Source organism: Thamnophis sirtalis, unplaced genomic scaffold (genome assembly GCF_051295495.1).
Source record: "Thamnophis sirtalis isolate CommonGarterSnake01/CBP01778 unplaced genomic scaffold, rThaSir2_p1.2 scaffold_10, whole genome shotgun sequence".
NCBI lineage: Eukaryota > Metazoa > Chordata > Lepidosauria > Squamata > Natricidae > Thamnophis > Thamnophis sirtalis.
In genome coordinates this window covers 4,532,965-4,548,759 of record NW_028261390.1, presented here as the reverse complement: position 1 = coordinate 4,548,759, position 15,795 = coordinate 4,532,965, and the positions used below count along the sequence as shown (strand labels likewise).

At 43.7% G+C, this 15,795-nt stretch overlaps 1 protein-coding gene across 2 annotated transcripts in view; it reads right to left on the bottom strand.

The window, feature by feature from the left end:
- Positions 1-15,795, bottom strand: part of CTNNA2 (catenin alpha 2) — a 499,669-nt gene that overhangs the window by 18,787 nt on the left and 465,087 nt on the right. The window contains exon 18 of one of the 2 annotated variants that reach the window (XM_087723953.1): positions 3,269-3,412. The exons of the other annotated variant lie outside the window; for it this stretch is intronic. Coding sequence (XP_087580079.1) covers positions 3,269-3,412 — 144 coding nt within the window. The remainder of the gene's footprint in view (positions 1-3,268; positions 3,413-15,795) is intronic. 2 annotated transcript variants of the gene reach the window in all.

Genomic DNA, 15,795 nt, shown 5'->3' with positions numbered 1-15,795 from the left:
CGGGAGTGAACATAAGGGAATTATATGGATGTCTTGTTTCATGGAGAGCTGCACAAAAGCAGGAGGGACAGCAGATGTGTCTGGAAAACAGGCACCAGATTTGTGCATTGTGTAATTCAAAGCACACGCAAATAACCACCTCCGTATTTCTAATTCTGACATGATGAGAAGGATTGACAGGACAGGCAGCAGCAGGCTGGTTTTATCGGGTTTCAGATGCTAACCAGGGTCTGGCTTGGTTGATCTGTGGATATGCCAATCCCGGGATTGTCGGTTACTCAGGAAAGGCTAACACCCCCCCCCCCCAAACAACAACAACAACCACCCAGTGGTGAGATTCAAATAATTGAACAACCAGTTTTCTGCCCTAATGACCAGCTGGGTTGGCGTGGCTTGGTGGTCATGTGCCTGGGTGGGCATGGCCAACTCAACATCACTCAGGTCGATGGGCGCTTTCGCCTTAGTTGTTACAATGGTAACAAGGGTTAACCGGAGAGGCAGTTTCTGTAAGCAGGGCAATAAAGATGAGGCGAGAAACAACACTAGAATGTTTCCTTCCTGCCTTCCTTACAGGATTAGCCCTGCAAAGTGGAGAAAGAACAAAAGGAGATTTCTTCCAACAACCGGTTCTCCGAACTGCTTAGAAAGTTTACAACCGGTTCTCCCGAATAGGTGCGAACCGGCTGAATCCCACCACTGCCAAGGGGAAAACGAATTCTTGAAGTCCCCAAGTCTTAAAGTTCCCAAGTTTGGACACCCCTGCTTTAAGACAACAGTACCCTGTTTTCCCAAAAATAAAACCTCCCCAAATAATAAGCCCAATCAGGCTTTTGAGTGCATGCGCTAAAATCATCCCTCCCCCGAAAATAATCCCTCCCTGAAAATATTGCAACATAACAGCAGCCATGAGGTGACCACGCTCACCGCCTCCTGCACCTCAAAAATAAGACCTCCCTGAAAATAAGACCAGGTGCTTATTTCGGGGGTCAGAAGAAAATAAAGACACTGTCATATTTTCAGGGAATCATAGTACACGTCCCGAGTCTTGCAATGGAGTTTCGTCCAGATAACTATAGAGTTTGTGTAGAATTACTTCTAGATGTACCGACGTTCTGGGATCAGACTGTGGAAAGCTGATGAAGATAGCAAACCTGCCCAATTATGAAACCAGCCAAACTGGATCATGCTTCAACCCCTACAGCCTTTACACCTTTTCTCATTATCTAAAATTAATGGTCTTGCTGTGACGGGACATCACTTTTATTTCACATATGACCTTGACGGGAGACGACGGTCATTCTTGGAAGGATGGAGCGGGGGAGTTTTCTCCTGATCTGTGATCCTCAAGTCACTTCATTCCCCTTCGTCCCTGCCCATTAATTAGCACCTATTTATGCTGGATGTCTCGGTTTGGTCTTCAATTCCTTCAAGGTTCAAAGGTGCAACTTTGCTATTCTGAGTAATGGGGCGCATTTTTCAAGCAAGGTCTCGAATGAAGCTGCACACTCAACTCCTAAGACCCAGCTCTGACAGGCAAGTGTGCCTCAATGGGCACCCAAAGTGAATGGAATAATAAAAAGGAACAGGGAATAAAAACGGAATAAGCCCTTGACTTATCCACTTCTCCTCCCGTGTTCCCTTTAGAAACTAATCCGTTCCATTTTCTTTTAACCTCCAGTTTTCTTTTTTTTAATTCACAGCTTTTCCTCCTTACAAAAAGAGGATCGAGCGAGACTAAAGCGACTTGGGGTTTTCCAGTGTTTTGTGTGTAAGGGGGGAAAAAAAAAGACGGCGTATTAATTCTCCTTTGAATGCAAGCAGGCGACTCACTTACAATGAAGTTGCTAATTGCTCGAGAAAAAGAGAGCACTAAAATCTAATTGTCTGAGACTTTCTCAAAGTACAGGAAGAAAAGAAGGTATATTTGTACAAACAAACAAACTCTACACTTGGAACAGGATATTCATCCCGGCGACAGTTTTAAAATATTTGCATTGTTTCTCTGTTGATCAACTAACTCGAGATGGGTATTTGGGACTCAGTTTCCCCACAGAAAGCAATTCCTTAAAGTGCCTTTTGGCTAGAGTGAATTACTCCTTTCCTTTTCTCTTTGATGTTCTCCAGGCATGCAGAAAAGTCTTCGGAGGAATAAGTGGGATTTAAAGGTGAAATGATTAATTAACCCCTGTCCCTCAAGGGGGGGGGAATAAACATCCGAAACAATAACAAATAATTATACTGATAAATAAGTTTTGTTTGCTATGCAGGGCTAATAAGAAGGCAAGGGCAAAAGCACTGGAAATCAGTCCGGTTTGCTAGAAAAAGAAAAATATAAAGTGGTTAAATGTAACTAAGATAGGCGGTTTGGGGTAGTGGTTAGGGAATCGGACTCCAAACTGATGATGTACTTAACTCCGCCTGCCTGCTTTTCTCCTACAAAATCTGATTTATAGAACAAATTGGGGACATCAGAAGTAACAGAAGCCACCCTATCTGAATAGCTAAAGCCAGCAGTCGCTGTAACATATGGATGGGAGATTAGTAAAATACACCCACAATTTAAAAAATGCCCTGCATCTTTCAATATTAAGTTATTAATATTATATGTCCTTAAGTTTCTTCAACAAACGTTTGCTGCTTGGAAACAGCCTCCTGCCATAAATATAGATTATTTATTTAAATGTTGGGTTATTGAAGGTAAAGGTTCCCCTTGCACATATGTGCAAGCCGTTCCTGACTCTAGGGGGCGGTGCTCATCTCCGTTTCAAAGCCAAAGAGCCAGCGCTGTCCGAAGATGTCTCTATGGTCATGTCGCCGGTATGACTCAACGCCGAAGGCGCACGGAACGCCATTCCCTTCCCACCAAAGCTGGTTCCTATTTTTCTACTTGCATTTTTTACATGCTTTCGAACTGCTAGGTTGGCAGAAGCTGGGACAAGTAATGGGAGCTCACTCCATTACACGGCACTAGGGATTCAAACCACCGAACTGCCGACCTTTCTGATCGACAAGCTCAACATCTTAGCCACGGAGCCTTGTTGGATTATTAACCAGCATTAATTAATACTTATTTCAAGTCCAAAGTAATGCTTTGAAACCTAAAACAAGGGCCACGCTGAGATTCCCAGCAATCTGAAATCACACCACCGTTATGGATTCAAAGTCAATCCCTCCTCTAAGGAGCAACAACCCCCCACCCCCCCCAAACAACGGCATCTGTTTTACACTTGCACGGAAAGGCATAGTTGAGAAACAAGGTTTTACTCACCATGGAAGAGTCCCCACTTCCGTTTGCAACCGTAGCGCCTTCAGCACAGGTGGGTAGGTGGGATGAAAGTTGACTAGCCCTGCCCCCATCTATGACATCACACTCTATCTCATAAAAGGCAGTGAAAGTGCTTTGAACTCCAGGCTGATTTCCGAGAGATACAGAAAAGAAAGAGTGAGAGAGAGCGAGAGAGAGAGAGAGCAAGAGAAATATGGCGCCCTATTGTAGGAGGAAGGAGATCAGGCCCGGGAAGGGAGAGGAACTGGAAGGGGGAGAGGGGACGGGCTCGTGTGTGCTGAAAGAGCTAGGCTCGACAACTTTTCAGAGGCTTCCATGGTGAGTTGCCATGTTTTAGCAATGCTCTCTCTTGCTCCCTGAGCACAGGCATATCAAGACCAAGATCACTTATGAGAAAGGTGAGCGATGGGAACGATGGGCTGGCGAGTTTAGGTAGTCCTCGACTTCCAAAAGTTGGTTTAGTGACCGTTCAAAGTTACAACGGCACGGACAGGGGACTTATCGCTGTTATTTTTACACTTGCAACTGTTACCGCGTCCCCATGATCAAAATTCAGATGCTTGGCAAGTGACTCGTATTTACAATGGTTGCAGTGTCCTGGGGTCACGCAATCCCCTTTGGTGAACTTCTGACCAGCAAAGTCAACGGCGGGGAGGCAGATTCAAATAACCACACCGTGTAGTTAATGTAACAACGGCAGCAATTCTCTTGACAGCGAATGTATGGGGGCAAAGCTCACCGTGACCTGAGAAAAGGGCGAACGACAAAACCGCGCCCAACTAAACCACGTCGCTAAAACCGCGATGTCATCAACGCGGCGACAACAGCGCGGAGACAGAAGGGTGCGTTACAACAGCGCGTCGACAGAAAGCCGATTTAACTTAAGGTAAGGGTTAGGTTTAGGGTTAGGTTAGGTTTAGTTTTACAGCGCGCTTCTGTTGCCGCGCTGTTGTCAGTGCGATTCAGCGCTCATTCATCGGAGCGCTTTAGAACACACGGTTTTGTCACCGCGGTTTAGTCGGGCACAGTTTTGTCGTTCGCCCTTTTGTCGGTGAACCAAAGCTCACTTAATGGTCTTGCCTTGCAACAAAAATGTCGGGCTCAGTTGTGCTTGTGATTCAAGGACTCCTTGTACAATGGTGCTAAACTACGGGCTCTTGTGTGAATGGAGTGTAATTGCTTGGACAGGGGTGGGATTGAAATTTTTTAGCAACCAGTTCTCTGTCCAGTTGCTGAGTGGGTGTGGCTATGGGGCGTGGTCTGAGTCGGCTTCCTGCACCACAGTGAGGGGGAGAGGCATTTTCACCCTCTCTAGGCTCTGGAGGTTTTCCGCAAGCCTCCGGAAGGGTGAAAACGGCCTCCCCCAGGCTCCAGAGGCTCCCCTGACACCGGAAATGAGCCCATTTCCAGACTTCCAATAGGCTCATTTTTCACCCTCCCTACGCTAAGGAGGGTGGAGTCCAGTGGTGGATTGCAGGCGGTACACCCCGATACGGGCGTACCGGAGTCTGCCCAGAGCACCGGATACCATTCTGGTATGGTGCTCTGGAGGGCCCACCTACCCTCCCGAGCTCCTTACCTGTCTTTTAAGGCTTCTGCGCTTCCCGCATGGCGCATGGCACATACAGCACCTGCACAACGCTCTGCTGAGCAGCTGGAGCATTGTGGAGGCTCGCAGAGGTGGTAAGACTCATGGGCGCACTACGTGCATCCACGTGGATACCGCCGGGACTATTCCAACCCTACTAGTCGGAACAGGATCCGGAACCCACCACTGGTGGGGTCAGCCAGTTCTTGCAATTACCAGTTTGGCGAACCAGATTAAAATCAACATCCGGTTCACCAGAATGGGTCCGAACCGGCTGAATTCCACCCCTGCACTTTGTGCTTGCATTTTGTGTAAAATCTGGCCCTTGCAACGCATGAGTGTCAGCGAGGGAACAGTGGAAGACGTGATGGCATCACCGGGCAAATGGTTCACATGCTGGACTGTGGGAGATCATGATGCGATGGTAGCGCTCACTGGATGAGGGCGGAGAAGGTGGGTGGTTGTGGTAGATCCAGCCAGCCATGGAAAATTCTGGGAGTTGAAGTCCACAAGTCTTAAAGTTCCCAGGTTTGGACAGTCCTGTCTTAAAAAGCCCAATTGGGCTAATTATCTGGGGAGGTCTTATTTTCAGGGAAACAGGGTATCTCTCTCTGAGGGAGGTGACCGATTTAAAAATGCAGCAAAGAAAGAAAGAAAGAAAATTTTCCGTGAAGCAACATAAGGCATCTTCACCCATCAGCCATCAACGACGTGACTGAAAGCTTGACTGCATAACTGTTATTTTAGCTCAATCACGCTTGGGTGAGTCTGGAAAATATTACAGATCCGTAGTATGAAAAGGACCTGAAGCAACTTTTGTTATGTGAATTCATTTGGAAGGGAAAAAGCTTGTCTTCCTTTCCGGTCCATATGATTTGAGATTTGGGTTGGTGATAGATCTCAAGGTCTGTTTAATCAGGATAAAGAAAGATGCCATCTCTCCCATTCTCCCTTTTAATTCCAGTTCTGTAGATCTTATACTAATGTGATGGCTTCAAACCTTTTATACTCGGGCATGATTTCTTAACTCCGTTTAACGCTGGTGTGTGGGAGATCTTTGGCGTTCTTTGAGCTGGGTGGTTTTCTTGCAGATGTTTCATTATCAAACTAGGCAGCGGCATCAGTGTTAGAAGGGAGTGGGCTTTTTAAAGAGGAGGAGCAGGACGAGGAAGAGGAGGAGGAGGAGGAGAATGACTGTGGGGTCTTTAGTGTTCTCTGATCAGGGTGATTTTCTTGCAGACGTTCCATTACCAAACTAGGCAACATCATCAGTATTATGATGTTTCTTTTCTTTATTTCTTTGTCAAATCTATTTGCTGTCCATCTCATATCCAACAACTCTGGGTGGCATACAACACAAAAACACTGAAAAACATTAAAAGGAACCATTGTAAAAAAACAAACAAACATGGCAGGTAAAAACATTAACCGATAAGATCATGGAGACAAGACAGCAACGATGCTACCTAGTTTAGTAATGAAACATGTGCAAAAAAAAGGAAGCCAGAATAATAGAACTGAATTGAAAGGGATCTTGGAGGTCTTCTAGTCCAACCCCTTGCTCAAGCAGGACACCCTATACCAGTGGTCCTCAACCTGTGGGTCGGGACCCGTTTTGAGGGTCGAACGACCCTTTGGCGGGTCACCTGAGACCATTGGAAAACACCTATTTTTTGAAAAAATACAGAAAACATAAAATAATCTTATGGTTGGGGGTCACCACAACACGAGGAACTGTATTAAAGGGTCGTTAGCATTAGCAAGTTTGAGACCCACTGCCCTATACCATTTCAGACAAAAGGCTGTCCGATTTCTTCTTCAAAATCTCCAGTGATGGAGCATCCACAAATTCATGAGGCAAGGTGTTCCAATGGTTAATTATTCTCCACCATGTTCAAGAGCACCAAGGACCCCACATTTCAACCCTGAGCTGCAAATATTTTCTTTTCATCGGTGTGCATTTGCATCCAGGCCTGCGTATTAGAACTAAATAGAATTGGTTGATGAGAACGCTGGAGAAACGCTTGATAATCAATCATTTCGAGCTGAATGATGGCAGCAGGGGAAAACGGAGAATCTTCCTCCTCTCCAACGGTGATGGGTTGCGTGATGCTCACCCGAGAACCTTTCTAAAACTGATGTATGGATATTGGTAAGCTGTGCTGAGGGAGTAAGTGGATGGAATCTCCTGGTTTACAAAGCACACTTGAAACATGAGATGTCAACATATGGAGACATGGGTCATCACTCTTTCCAATCCTGCCAGATCAGTCCGGTGTCATCTTACCGGAAGGAAAAACATCTTTTCACAAGAAATATATATATATATGTACAATACGTCTGATAAACTCAAACGAAGTTAGCAAACATTCGGTCTCTAAATTTCCTTTAACAGAAATGAGGTTGCATAGCTGCAGCTAGCTACAGTCTGGTTTTCTGGATAGCACCAGAAGAAAGAAAGGGAAAAAAAAAATAACATTAAGGGGGGAGGTGGGAAGGAAGGGGGGAAAAATTAAGAGTTATTTGAGTATTAGTGTTACAATCCCGAAGTTCTTATTTTCGCTTGGTGGGCAATGCGTCGTGAATTCATTTAATTCATCTGCTACGCTACTTAGGGTTGTTCCCACTTCTAGGGAATTATTGAGTCAAAGAAGTTTCTGTTATAAAAGAGATGCATGTGAATCTCTGGGGACATAACGTTGGATAATGTTCCCTATGATTTCTGATTATTTGTTTCGGCATTTAGATCTCCTCGCTCATGGTTTATAAAAACGTTCCTGTAATGAAAACATGTTCTTTGCTTTTGATATTAAGTCTACACTTTAGGACCTATTTTAATTTAAAGTAGGGGGCTGCGCTGAACAATTCTAGGAGCAACAATGACTAATAACAGTTTATGTAACGTGTATGTCACTCAACTCCCAATGACTTTGAGTGGCTAATAAGAATAATGTAATAGTTTTCACGTATTCGTGGTGAAGTCATTTGGTTTTCCTTTCTAAAAAAATACCAGTGGGCAAAATCTTTTATTACATTCCATTTTGCCTTCTTGGCAAGGTGATAATTTTGGTCCACGATCCATTTTTACCTCCAATGGATCATTTTTATTCTTTTAAGAGCATGCTAAACATAATACTAAACGTAAGAGGTGGCATAAAGAGCTGGTTATTCAATCAGACATTATAACTGAATGAACGGAATAATATTTTAAAAGTTGCATTGACTTATCTCCTCTACTACTAAAACTGCTTTATCCATTTTATCGTGCCATTTGATTTTTACGGCTTATTTCATGAACTAGCTCAGATATAGTCAGTTAATCAATTAGTTATGGCAAAAGGTTTCAGTTAGTTCGGATGGAATCTGTACATCTTCAGGGATTTCTAAAGAACTGTGGCTCTGTAGTAGTTTTAGCAAAGCAGTTATTGTTTAATTGATCGTAGAATTTATTAACATGAATTCCTGTTTGTATTTTCCTAAGAAATGTATAAAACCTATTAAAGGCAACCAAATTTAGTCGTTTTACAGTACAGAATTTAGAAGAGTACTGTAGAAGAACAGGGGGTGGAGTCAAGGGAGTAATCAGCCTTGAGTCATTATGTTCCCACAAAGGATCTTAAGTCCAACCCCTCTTGAATGCCATTTAACTCTTATTTAGTGGCAATTTAGTGTCGATCATTAGTTGACTAAATTCTTTTGTATAGGCATGAGCAATAAATCAGTTTAACTGCAGCTCAACTAGTGGTCCTGATTCTATTTTACCTAAGTAGAATAACATGCATAGATTTAAGTGTACTGTTATAAATCTAACTCAAGTCCTTGGGTTAGAACAGTGGTTCTCAACCATTTTTTGGCCATGCCCCACCTAAGCATCTTCAAAATCCTGATCCCCCCCCCAACCCATTCTTACTTTACTCAAAAAGTGAACTCTACTCATGTGGAGGAAGTCTAAAAGGCCATTGACTTGGTTTAAACAAGGTTCAAATTTCCCCCATTAAAAATCAAATTGTCCCCCTGTGGGGCATGGGGCCCATGTTGGGAACCACTGAGTTAGATTAACTATATAGATATTGCAAATATCTATCTATCATCTATCTATCATCTATCTATCTATCATATCTATCTATCTATCTATCTATCTATCTATCTATCTATCTATCTATCTATCTATCTATCTATCTATCTATCTATCTATCTATCTATCTATCTACTTGGCATCCATCCTGGTGGATTCTGTATGACTAACTCAGTGGTGGGTTCCGGATCCCGTTCCAACCGGTACGGTTGGAACGGCCCCGGCGGCGTCCACGTGCGCAGCGCGCACATGCGTCTTACTGCCTCCGCGATGCTCCAGCTGCTCAGTGGAGAGTTGCGCAGGTGCTGTATGCTCCATGCGCAGAAGCATGGAAGCCTTAAAAGACAGGTAAGGAGCTCGGGCGAGCAGGCCCTCCGGAGCACCGTACTGAAATGGTATCCGGTGCTCCGTACCGGGGCGTACCACCTGCAACCCACCACTGGACTAACTGGATTGATAGGTTAACTTTTGGAGGTGAGCTGCAACTGAAGGAATCCGATTTACGGAAAGAAAAATATTTTATGAGAAATACCATGGATTCTGATTATTAGTAATAATTTTAAACGTCACAACACCGAAGCCTTAGTTAACAGGAGCAGGGGAGAAGACTCCATCTCGGCCTGTGCACAGATAGTCCTCGGCTTGCAACAGTTCATTTAGTGACAGTTCAAAGTTACGATGGAAGCGGGGGGGAAAAAGGGACTTGTGACTGTTTTTCACACTTAACAACTTTTTGCAGCCTCCTGATGGTCATATGATAAAAATTTGGATGCTTGACAACTGGTCATATTTATTACCGTGTCCTGGGGGGGGTCACGTGATTTCCCCTTTTGCGACCTTCTGACAAGCAAAGTCAACAGGGAAGCCGTATTCACTTAACAACCCATGTTACTTATTTAACAACTGCAGTGGTTCATTTAGTCACTGCGGTGAGACAGGTCATAAAAATGGGGCAAAACTCACTCAGCAGCTCACACTTAGCAACATAAAGGTTCAGTTGTGGCCATGAGTCGAGGACTACCTGCATAGAAAATAGTCATTTACATGCAAAATAAAGGAAATGCATGTTATGAGGAACTCTCAAATGCAACAGGGTGACTGATCTTTTTAAAAGAATGTGGGATTTCTGATTTTATTTGTGGGTTTTTGGTTTGTTTGTTTATTTGTTTGCAATTTGGTTTTGTCAGTAGTTGATATTTGTCCTAGACCAGTGTTTCTCAACCTTGGCCACTTGAAGATGTCTGGACTTCAACTCCCAGAATTCCCCAGCCAGCGAATGCTGGCTGGGGAATTCTGGGAGTTGAAGTCCGGACATCTTCAAGTGGCCAAGGTTGAGAAACACTGCCCTAGACGTTAAGCGCTGAGAACTGCTTTTGTCATTAAAACAAAACGATAAACGATAAAGGTTGTAACGTACCGGTAGTCCTCGACTTACAACCGTGACCAGAATTGCCGTTGAGGAGCAAGCCAGTTGTCAAGTGAGCCCCATCCAATTTTTACAGCCTCTTTTGCCGCAGCCGTTAAGCGAATTGCTGCGGTTGTTAATCAGGTGGCCCTTCAACCAAGGTGGTTTCCTCCACTGGCTTTTCTTGTTAGAAGTTGGCTGGGGAAGGTCGCCAATGGTGATCGCGTTATCTCAGGATGTTGCAAACTGTCGTAAAAGCGAGGACTGGTTGTAGCTGAGTTTTTCCAGTGCTGTCGTTAACTTTGAATGGTCGCTAAACGAATGGCTGTAAGTCAAGGACTGTCTGAATGAGCCATTCCTTTCTTAGGCGGCTGTCAATTGGAGCAGAGGTGGGTTGCTCCCGGTTCGGTCCAGATCGGGCAAACTGGTGGTAGCGGTGGCGGGAGGCTCCGCCCACCTGCCCATTTCTGGGCATGTGCAGAAGCACTGCGTGTGTGCGTGCGCGAGCACGCCCCGCCGGTAGTAAAAAAATTGGCAACCCACCTCTGAATTGGAGTCAAAAAGCTGTCCCAAACACGGAAGACAGATTTGAAGCAACGGCAATTTCATTTCTTTTATTTCTTGCCTCGCAGGGAGCCTTAAAAGAAGGATGTTTCTTTAACCACGAAAGAACATTAATATGTCAAAAGCCCTGGGCAAATATTACAGGGGGAAGAATAACTTGTGAGACTTAGTTTAATGCTTGGCTTGAATAGGAAATGATGGATAATGAAATATCTGATCTTCGTGTCAACGTAACTTTCTGAACTTAAAAAAAAAATTGAATCGCTGATTTGGCTAACAAAAGACTTCACAAGCAGCGCCTTTCCGGGATTTTAATGTGGAGGGTCTTCTATTTTTTTTTTTTCGATGTAAAAGAATGTTTAAAAGAAACTCTCATCCAGAAGTTTCTTGAAGAAGAACGTGAGACAATAAAATGACAGATGAAAAGAAAGGATCTGATTATTTTTTTCCAATGCTACTTCGCAATGATAAAGCTGCATTTGACGTTTTTTGGGAATAGGATATCACCCAGATGTTTCTCAAGACACAGGATGGGTTTTTTTTTAAAAAAAGCAAAATAAGAAATGTAAGAGTAAGATTTGGGAAGTGAGAGATACAGCCAATAATTTAAAAGTCGAAAGAGGAAATTAGAGAGAGGAGAGATGTATATGACAATCCAATGTAAAACATAATCTATCAGGATGACTCTATCACCACGCAAGGGACTCTGCATAGAATTCTATCAATAAATAATCTAAATAAATAAGAGAGCAGAAGTTTTATTGGAAAGGAAGTAGAAATAACAAAGAAAGATTTTCCAACACGATGAAATGTATAGGAATGATGAAGACCTATAATTTAAAACAAGGTGGATGTAAATAAAACCATCCACATTTTTTTTAAATACCTAGAATCTCGTGTCATTACTGGTTTTGTTATGATTGCACACGAAGTAATTTCTTCTGGTGTAAAATTATTGGATAAAGGCTGGAGGGGAAATCAGTGTTTGCTTTAACAATGACCCTTAAAAGAGAATCGTAATTGTATTAACACTGTCCTTGAAGAAAGGAAGAAGGGATACATATTTTTGTGTGGAAGAAAAGGTCACCCTGGTGAATGTAGCAACGCATTTAAGGAAGGAAAATGTTTGAAAGTGTTAAAGAAGTCTGAAGCACATCTTATGCTAAAGGTGCCAATGAAGATATTCAGAAGTCAGGAAAAAAAAATCATTGCAATAAAATATGTGTTTTACCCTCCCCAGGAATCTAGCGTTTGTTTTACATACGTTATTAAAATCCCAATTTTTCACAATCAAAACCCCAGGAAACCATACAATATCAACTAAAATATTCACAAAAGAAATTATAAAATAGATTTTCCAGACTGTCAGCAATCTATATACATAAAAGGCAAATGCCACTCACTCATCATGAAATCTTCAGAACCGTAAAGCCTACAAACTTGTAATTTGGCAGATATGTTCCTCTCGGCTTCTAGATGCTCGCTAAGAATGACCATCAGATCATTAGTATTTCTTATACAGTAATTAACATGCTCTGATGCTAAGGAGTTCTACTCCCCCTCCCCACCTGAAAAGGACTCCATTCCAACTGCCAGTTGCCTTATATTAACAGGCTCTGATGCTAAAGAGTTGGACAGTCTACTCCCCCTCCCCACCTGAAAAGAACTCTGTTCCAACTGTGAGTTGCCTCACATTCCGTTACCTAAACTGGCAGACGTTCCACTCCTTCACTCAGGAGTGGTGTGGGATTCCTTACAGTACTAAACAGCGATACCTCACCAAAATACCTATGCCTTCCACCTATGGAACTGTTTCCGGATTCAAAGCGGTGGGAGCAATATTTCCTTATGTGTTTCAATCACTGACCGACGGATTGAACCGGAATGAACTGGATTTCTCCCGCATTGCGCAATCACATAGTTTCGTCACGAAGCACAGGTATCGAGCAAGTCAATTTATATTTATTCCATGTTGACTCCAGTTTATGAACTCTTGTTAAAGAATCAATTGCTGAACAATTGCCAGTTTGGTCTAATGTTTAAGGTAACAAGTTAGAAACAGTGAGGAGACAGGAGGAGACAGTGAGTTCTAGTTCCACTTTAGTCATGAAAGCCAGCTGGTGACTTTGGGCCAATCACCAGGAGATGGTGAATTCTAATCCCGCTTTGGGCATGAAAACTGTCTGTTTTCAGTTTGAAAACAGGGGTGGGTTCTGGCCAGCTTTACTGCCAGTTTGCTTTTGTGTGCGCGCTGGACGCATACTAGACGCGCATGCGCAGTTCAATTAAAATTGTTCTGTACATGCACAGAACTCAAAAACAAGATGGTGGTGGCGAAGATAGTGACCAGGGAACCAATTTGGGGGTGTGGCAGGCCTGTGTTGCTGCTGGTTTCAGCGACCCAGGCCACCATACCACTACTGGTTCGGTCGAACAGGGCCAAAACGGTGTGGGGGGGGGTACCCACCTCTAACTTTGGGGCAGTCACTCTTTCTCTCTCATCCAAACTCACCTCACAAGGTGGTTGTGGAGAAAACAGGAGGAATAATATTGAGTATATTCAGCACCGTGAGTTATTTCTACAAATAAAAAGGTGGAATAAAATAATCTTTTTAAAAAGCTCACATTACTGTGATAAATGGACTTAGCAGAATCTGACTACTACTATCTAGTCTATTGATTAAGCTGACTATTATAATAGAACCTTATATCCTGTGCAGTGGTGGGTTCTGGATTCCGTTCCAACCGGTATGGTTGGAACGGCCCCGGTATCACCTACATGGACGCACGTGGCGTGAACATGCATCGTACTTGCCAAGGTGGCCAAGGTGGCGCAGTGGTTAAATGCAGCACTGCAGGCTACTGCTAGATCAGCAGGTCAGCGGTTCAAATCTCACCGGCTCAGGGTTGACTCAGCCTTCCATCCTTCCGAGGTGGGTAAAATGAGGACCCAGATTGTTGGGGGCAATATGCTGACTCTCTGTAAACCGCTTAGAGAGGCCTGAAAGGCCTATGAAGCGGTATATAAGTCTACTGCTATTGCTACTGCTATTGCTATTGCCAGCGCCACTTCTGCAAGCCTCCGCAACGCTCCAGCTGCTTGGTGGAGCGTCACGCAGGTGCTGTATTCGCCCTTGCGCATGCATGGAAGTGCCAAAGGCTTAAAGGTCAAGTAAGGAGTTCAGGCGGGCCCTCCGGAGCACCATACCAGAACGGTACCCAGTGCTCCGGGCAGGCTCTGGTACGCCCGTACCAGGGCGTACCGCCTGCAACCCACCAATGATCCTGTGACACAAATACACCGCTACTCCTTCTCATTTCCAGGAATATTCTGGAATATTCCAGAATATTTCCATGTGCATCAAGTTTTTTTCTTAAACTTGCCACAACTACAGCATACCTAACAAAATGACCACTAGTCATTTCCCACATGAGTCACGGTGGCGCAGTGGTTAGAACACAGCATTGACAGGCTGACTCTGCTCACTGACAGCAGTTCCTGATGGGCTTGAGGTTGACTCAGCCTTCTATCTTTCCAAAGTCGGTAGAATGAAGACCCAGATTGTTGGAGGCAATATGCTTACTCCGTAAACCGCTTAGAGAGGGCTGTGAAGCACTGTGGAGTATATAAATGCTGTTGCTATCATGATATCTATCTGGTTCAAGCAGTACTTTGAGAGATTTGTTCATTTTTTTAAAAAAAAAATCCACAGAGAACAGATTGTTCTCTGGAAGTCATCTCAAGACATTTTTCTGCTCGGGGCAAAAGAAATCCATTCCAATATGAAATTGATTGGTGGCTAAAACTTATTTTAACGGATAGCACTGCCCTCTATATCACTGCTTCATCTTCTATATATCACGGACATGTTGACAAGCCAACCATACTCGGCGAATAATCCCCATCCTGCCGTTGACTTGCTTATCAAATTGTTGTGGCGGCATCTCCTGGATAATAGTCCAGGCAACCAAGACCTAAATTAATAGTTTGGAGGCGCATAAGTCTCCCATAGTTCAAAAGGAGATCAATCTCTGTGAAGATATTGGGGAAACGCTTGCGAGAGGCTCGCAACAGTCGCCGTGTTTCCTTTCCGTAGTGCTAATGGACAACAAAGGATCCCGCCATCAAGCGAAGTTAACATATGCAACACAGAGGCTTTGCTGTCAGAACACATTGGAAATAATTCTGTGCGGTGAGCATGTCACAATAACACCCACACGTTCGCATTTTTCCTTCGCTGCGAAGAGGCCGCAATCTGCACAGGCTGCAAAGTGTAAGTCTCTTGTCTTGCTCTAAATTATTATTATTATTTTTTTTAAACAATTGTGGTTAAAAGTAGAGACTTGGTAAATAATGTTCCATTTAGGTAAAGACACAACTAATTAGTTGTAAATGGTCCAAGAAAGTCAACCATCAAATATCTATCTATAGCAGTAATAGCAGTAGACTTATATACCGCTTCATAGGCCTTTCAGGCCCCTCTAAGCGGTTTACAGAGAGTCAGCATATTGCCCCCAACAATCTGGGTCCTCATTTTACCCACCTCGGAAGGATGGAAGGCTGAGTCAACCCTGAGCCGGTGAGATTTGAACCGCTGAACTGCTGATCTAGCAGTAGCCTGCAGTGCTGCATTTAACCACTGCGCCACCTTGGCTCTATCTATCTATCTATCTATCTATCTATCTATCTATCTATCTATCTATCTATCTATCTATCTATCTATCTATCTCTCTATCCAGACTCTAGGGGGCAGTGCTCATCTCTGCTTCAAAGCCGAAAAGCCAGCGCTGTCTGAAGATGACTCTGTGGTCATGTGCCTGGCATGACTAAACGCCGAAGAACGCTGTTACCCAAAGTTAGTCCCTTTTTTTTTCTA